This window comes from Notolepis coatsorum (assembly GCF_963971535.1).
Source record: "Notolepis coatsorum genome assembly, chromosome: 3".
Classification (NCBI taxonomy): Eukaryota; Metazoa; Chordata; class Actinopteri; order Aulopiformes; family Paralepididae; genus Notolepis; species Notolepis coatsorum.
Window position 1 is genome coordinate 60,990,314 of NC_140167.1, and position 7,500 is coordinate 60,997,813.

Below are 7,500 nucleotides of genomic sequence, written 5' to 3' on the forward strand. Positions count from 1 at the left end.
GGGCAAAACAGAGTCCATTCTCTTCGGTTCAAATAACAAACTCAGCAAGACCGACGGCTTCTCAGTTACAGTGGGTGACAATATTGTCACAAGGAAAGATGAAATTACCTACCTGGGTTCCATCCTAGAGGCTAATCTCTCCTGTGACAAAATGGCATCCAATGTAATAAAAAAAGTCAACCAACGAACTCGATTCTTGTACCGGATCTCCTCTCTGGTAAACAAGAATACCCTGAAGACTCTGGCAGGAGCACTCATTCAGGGGTACTACGACTATGCTTGCACCTCATGGTACCAAAGCACCTCAAAGGCGCTAAAAACAAAATTACAAACATCTCAAAACAAACTGGTCAGACTACTGCTTGACCTTACTCCTAGAACCCACCTCACCCCTGCCCACTTTGACAACCTAGGATGGCTTAGAGTAGATGACAGAGTACAGCAACTTGCAATGGGCCTGGTCTACAAGATAATACACTACACGACCAAGGTACCCATGTACATGGCAAAATACTTCCCAAAGGTCAGTGAATACCACGATCACAACACCAGAGGGAGCTCCACAAATCATGTTAAACCCAGATTCGGCTCAAATAAGGGACTAAACACGTTTCGCAATTATGCCACATCAATGTGGAACGCCCTACCCAAAGCTGTAAAGGAATGTGGATCACTACCCACTTTCAAAACCTCTCTCAAGAGACACCTACGGGAGACTGCAATGCAACACTGGCCCCTGTAAATATCCTAACCCAACCCCCTCCAATGTACAGTCATTTACCTAGTATGGTCTTGTCAATAGTCCAATGTACAATTTTGTTTGTTTGTACAGAGTCCCCCCCCCCCCCCCCCCTCAATGTACAGTTTTGCTTGTTTATACAATGTGGCCCCCCCCCCCCCCCCCCCACCCACCTCCAATGTAAATTACCCAGTATGGTTGTCAATATCCCAGTGTACCCAACCCCCCCCCACCCAACCTCCTCCAATGTACAGTTTCTACGTCAAATGTATATACTCCCTTTTCTTGACTCCTTCTGTATCACAAACAGTACTGTATTTGCAAATCTGGTATGTCATAAATGTATAGATGTAGCAGTACTGACTATCTGTATGTCATGTATGTCATATATGTCCTGATGAATTGAAAATGGGGGACCCTGGTGTAAACAAGACGAAAGTCTTTCTCTGGTCTGCATCCCCTTAACAATTGTGTGTATTGAGCTGTACTGTATTGTACCCATTCTGCAATCTGTTAATAAAGTTTTCAATCAAATTCAATCAATCAATCAATGCAGAGCAGAGGGCAGAGGGTACGAAGGGGAGTGGGGGATTGAAATGGAATGCACTGCCCTTATGCAGACAACTAGGAAATCTAAAGCCCTAGGAAGGTAAAGGTGAAGTAATTACACAGAGTGATGAGTCAGACATGATCACAGGTATATTTTTGTTTAGGATAATAGTATTATTATTATTATTATTATTATTATTATTATTATTATTATTATTATTATTATTATTATTATTATTATTATTATTATTATTATTATTATTATTATTATTATTATTATTATTATTATTAATAATAATAATAATAATAATAATAATAATAATAATAATAATAATAATAATAATAATAATAATAATAATAATAATAATAATAATAATAATAATAATAATAATAATAATAATAATATAATAATAATAATAATAATAATAATAATAATAATAATAATAATAATAATAATAATAATAATAATAATAATAATAATAATAATAATAATAATAATAATAATAATAATAATAATAATAATAATAATAATAATATTATTATAATAATAATAATAATAATAATAATAATAATAATAATAATAATAATAATAATAATAATAATAATAATAATAATAATAATAATAATAATAATAATAATAATAATAATAATAATAATAATATACTTTATTTGTATAGCACCTTTCATACGAGAATTGCAGCCCAAAGTGCTTCACAGTAGTAAAAGAGACATAAGACATAGGCATAATATTTGCATACAATTTACAGAATAAGAGCAATGCATAAATTGCAGACATAGAAATAGACGTAATGAGTGTAGAATTGACACTATAGAAATCACAGAATATAAATCATAGAATTATCAGAATAAGAGTTAGAGAGGATTATTATAATTATGTTGATATTGTTTGTTTACTAACACTTGTGTATAGTTTGTCGTTGGTTCTCACACAGGAAACAACAAAAAATCACACTGAATTCTGGCTAAAATGCGCCTCTGAGTCCACATCGCTGTTGACTCGCTCCCTCTGTCCTTGAAGGGTTGAATTCACAAAGTTCACTTAGATTCTTTTCAAAATAATGGAACCGTACTTCCAGAAGTCAGCGAGGGGACATGTTAAAGGACTTATGAAGCGTAGCCATAGTCATATTAACACGTAGTTCATTCACTCACTCGTTCATTCATAGTGTGAGTAAAAGGGGGAATGCAGTATAGGAATGAGGAAGCAGGATGGTGGTAAACTTGCTGAAGCTACCAAGTCATTTTCCTTCTTGTCAGGCTGTGTGAACCACCATCTCTTCTGTATGGTAGTGTTTTCAGCTCATTCAGACGTTCAGGTCCTGCGTCATCCCATTTACTATGCAGTTTCGGGGGGTAGGGGTGGTGCGGGAGTTTTATGTCATTGGAAATCAAAACAAAACAATTTTGTAGCACTGTGAACCAAGCGTAAGCCTAGAATATGCTTGTAAAACTAAACAGTAACGTATCAGGTACCTTCAAAAAGTATTTCAGGGACCCAACTTTCCTCTGAGAAGAGCATTTATGCAGGTGAACACCAGGAAGGCTGCTGGCCCAGATGGTATAACAGGACGCATACTTAAGTCCTGTGCAAACCAGCTTGCCCCGGTGTTCACCGCCATATTTAATCAATCCCTGGCGGAGTCAGTGGTCCCTGCCTGCTTCAAGATGTCTACCATCATCCCTGTACCGAAGAAACCCTCCCCAACATGTCCAAATGACTACAGACCGGTGGCACTCACCTCTGTGGTCATGAAATGTTTCGAGAGGCTGGTCAAGGACCACATTTGTGCCTCCCTCCCCAGTGATATGGACCCTATGCAATTTGCATACAGGACAAACAGGTCCACTGACGACGTGGTCTCCCAGGTACTGCACAGCACTCTCTCCCACCTTGACCGTCAGAAGGGGGGCTATGTGAGACTGTTGTTCATTGACTACAGCTCAGCGTTCAACACCATAGTCCCCACCAGACTGGTGGACAAGCTGATCGAGCTAGGTCTGAGCTCCGCCCTGAGCGCCTGGGTACTGGACTTTCTGAGTGAAAAACCCCAGGCGGTCAGGGTGGGGGGTCAGACCTCCAACACCATCACCCTGAGCATCGGGTCCCCCCAGGGCTGTGTTCTAAGCCCCCTGCTGTACTCACTCTACACACACGATTGTGTGGCCAAGTTCAGCTCCAACTCCATAGTGAAGTTCGCAGACGACACGGTGGTGGTGGGGCTGATCTCGGACAACGACGAGAAGGCCTACCGGGAGGAGGTTGAGGTACTGGAACGTTGGTGCCAGGACAACAGCCTGCTCCTGAACATTGGTAAAACCAAGGAGCTGATCGTGGATTATAGGAGAGGACAGCAGGAGACACACACACCACTGATGATTAACGGGGCTACCGTGGACAGGGTGAGCAGCTTCAAGTACCTGGGGGTCCACATCTCAGAGGATCTGACATGGTCAACACACATAGACACAGTAGTAAAGAAAGCGAAGCAGCGCCTCTACCACCTGAGACAGTTAAGGAAGTTCAGAGTATCGGGGAAGATACTCCAGTCCTTCTACTCAGGAGCTGTAGAAAGCATCTTGACCGGAAACATCACTGCCTGGTATGGAAACAGCACGGCACAGGACAAGAAGGCCCTACAGAGAGTGGTGCGCTCAGCTGAGCGTACCACGGGTATTGCGCTACCTACCCTGCAGGTTCTATACAACAAGAGGTGCAAATCCAGAGCCTGCAGAATAATGAAAGACCCCCACCACCCCAATAACAGCCTGTTCCAGCTGCTGAGGTCAGGCAGACGCCTGCGAACCCCAGCTACTAGGACGGAGAGGCTTAGGCTCAGCTTCTTCCCCCAGGCCATCAGAGCCTTGAACAATGAACATTGAGAGCCACAGAAACTGAACTATCCACACACAAGCACACACAAGCACACACACGACACGCACGCTGAGCACGCTCACACACTAGCAGCCACTTTAACACTTTGGGTGCCGGGAACCGTCTTTAGACGTCATTCCCGGCCATGCTCAAGTTGCCGGAGGACGCTTTACGTCGTCCTTATATCAATATTTCAAAAATCTGCGATCGGATTCATATGTCCCCTCCGCTGGCCTGAGATCCACCAGCAGGACCCACTGAGCTCTCTGGCGGTTCAGGAGCGCCATCTGGTGGCCGATCGGCGCAATCGCTTAAACAGGATGTGCCATAGAGGTTGTGCTAGACGTCCGTATTGCTTCCGGCCACTCGGTACATGTCCCGTGACTCTGGCTCGTCACGCTACATAGCGATCGATTGCCAATAACTCGATAAACAACATGATTTGGACGTATATACCATTATACAAGCTGGAGATGGACCGGGTAAATCGCCATCCCATAATGATAGAATTTCTACTCTACGATGATCGCCCAACGGCGCGCGGAGACTGGGGTGAGTTTGAGCGTGTAACGTTACCGTCTTCGATACTAACTGCTATTATCAACATTTGACCCACATTAGATGATTGGTATAACGCTGCCCATGGAATTATAAACGCCCCCTCGCCCATCCGGTCAACATCAGATGACGTGTAGTAACTTCTAGAAGTACGTCTAGTTGGAATTTTTTATATCGCGCTGATTGCCATCAAACTGTATTTCATCATCAATATAATGCATTTGGGGCTATATATCACGTTCTGGAGAAAGCTGCAGAAAGAGATGAAAACATACTTATACATTAGACCATACTTTACTATGAATATGTGAATGAAAAAGTTTAACGTTGCTACACAATGAACAATACATATAGGACTTTAAATGGGCCCTAATAATGGCAATGTAGCAATAGAATTTAAAAAGTTATAGCCCTGCAAAGAAGGGGACTTTCTCCATAGACAAATAGCGCTGGCAATCTATGGTATATCATGAATTTAACCTTAGGCAGCCAAAGTGTTAACACTCATGCCGCACACACGCACACTTATGGCCAAGAGGAAAGGCCACTTTAAATTAGTATAACAACAGGAACAGTGTATTGCACTACTAAAGCTACCTAGCATGTCCTATATGCTCTGTAAATACTATGTACAGATACCGAGATGTTACACCATGTTACCTGTTTATTGCACTGTTGTTTTTTATTGGATTCTATTATATGTTGTACCACTGTATTTTTATTGGATTCTATTATATGTTGTACCACTGTATTGCACATCGTCGCGGGCAAGACCACCCGCATTTCATTGTATACGTGTATGCCGTGACAATTAAAACTCTTGACTTGACTTGACTTGACTTGCTATGAAAATATGCCTTAGAATCTTTTCAAATTATTTCAAAACAACATAATGCACCATCAATGTATCTTTTTCTTCTTTGTAATCCTGTAATGTATAACAAACACCTTGTTTCATTTTAGATGTGTATATGCAGTAACTACCTCTTCGCTCAAACAAGTGTGAACCTCACCTTGAACCTGCGGTCAAACTTGTTGACTGAGGCAGCAAAGTCGACTCGCTCCCTCTTGGCCAGGAACTGACGCAGCTCAGGCCTCTGTTCCAGACCAAGGTAGTCTCCCATGAAGTTCCTATTGATGCTGTTCTTCCTGCGCTCCTTAGAGCTGTACAGGATGTCTGAGGCTGGGGACAGGGAGGAAGGACAAGAAATAAGAGAAGAGAAAAGAAGAGAAGAGAAGAGAAGAGAAGAGAAGAGAAGAGAAGAGAAGAGAAGAGAAGAGAAGAGAAGAGAGGAGAAGAGAAGAGAAAAGAAGAGAAGAGAAGAGAAGAGAGGAGAAGAAAAGAGAAGAGAGAAGAGAAGATGAGATAAGAGGAGAGAAGAGAAGAGAAGAGAAGAGAAGAGAAGTGAAGAGAGAAGAGAAGAGAAGAGAAGAGAAGAGAAGAGAAGAGAAGAGAAGAGAAGAGAGGAGAGAAGAGAAGAGAAGAGACAAGAAGAGAAGGGAAGTGAGGAGAAGAGAGGAGAAGAGAGGAGAAGAGAAGAGATGAGAAGAGATTAGAGGAGAGGAGGGGAGAAGAGAAGAGAGGGGAAGATAATATATGAGAGGAGAGGAGAAGAGAAGAGATTAGATGAGAAGAGAAGAGGAGATGATAGGAGAGGAGAGATGAGAGGAGAAGAGAAGATAAGAGGAGATGAGAGGAGAGATGAGAGGAGAAGAGAAGAGAGTACAGATGAGAGGAGAAGATAAGATAAGAGACGAGAAGAGAAGAGAGGAGAGGAGAGATATGAGAAGAGGAGAAGAGGAGAAGAAAAGAGAAGAGAAGAGAAGAGAAGAGAAGAGAAGAGAAGAGAAGAGAAGAGAAGAGAAGAGAAGAGAAGAGAAGAGAAGAGAAGAGAAGGGAATAGAAGAGAAGAGAAGAGAAGAGAAGAGAAGGGGGCAGAGATTGGACTATAATAAATAGTGCAGAATATGTAGAGAAAAATAGAGTAGAATACAGTCAAATAGAGTAGAGTAAAATAGGAATATAGCTAAATAGAATAGAGAATAGTAGAGTAAAGCAGAGCAAAATAGAGTAAAGTAGAGACAGAATAAAGCAGAGAAAAATAGAACGTTGAGTAGAGTAGAATGAGGAATCCTTTTCTGTCCATAAGAGACCACAACTTACCCTGCTCTCTCATCTGTTCATACTTCTTCCACGCAATATATTTCCTCCAGGCCTTCTGGATAATCCTGGCGAATGTGTCAAACTTCCTCTCCCTCATCTCCTCCAGTAGGAACAACTAGAGCGCATACAGGGTGGAGGTGGAACATTTTAGTTAGGAATACTATAGTATTTTCTATCTATTTAAAATCCTTCAATAACAGAAATCTGTAATAGGGAAAATCAATCTATCCACCAGAGTTGAGCTTAATCGGATAAGAAAGGAATGATTTTATGTTAAGGACAGACACACATGCACAGATACACATGATTAAAGGAGCACTTCACTGAAATAACAATGCTGATTTATTTTTCACATAATCTCACACACATCCAAAAACTCTAAACAGTTTTGCACACATTCATTTAGTTTAACAGTTATTGAGTAAATTTGAATATGGCCACCAATGATGTCATCTGGGACATTGAATCCTTGTGTTAATTGATACAAATTATAAGGTAGCAGTCCCTATAAGACAAGGTATTGCTATTATCTTCATCAACATAATTTCATGTTGATGTAAATTAAATCAAAACATTAAAAAAAAATTGTGATGTGAT

The 7,500-nt window shown here is 41.0% G+C and overlaps 1 protein-coding gene across 1 annotated transcript in view; it reads right to left on the reverse strand.

Annotated features, from left to right (window-relative positions):
- myo1f (myosin IF) overlaps nucleotides 1-7,500 on the reverse strand; it is an 84,691-nt gene that overhangs the window by 11,876 nt on the left and 65,315 nt on the right. Inside the window, exons 20-21 of the mRNA XM_084309713.1 lie at nucleotides 6,904-7,018; nucleotides 5,753-5,922 (exon numbers count right to left, since the gene is read on the reverse strand). Of these exons, the coding sequence (XP_084165839.1) occupies nucleotides 5,753-5,922; nucleotides 6,904-7,018 (285 nt within the window). The remainder of the gene's footprint in view (nucleotides 1-5,752; nucleotides 5,923-6,903; nucleotides 7,019-7,500) is intronic.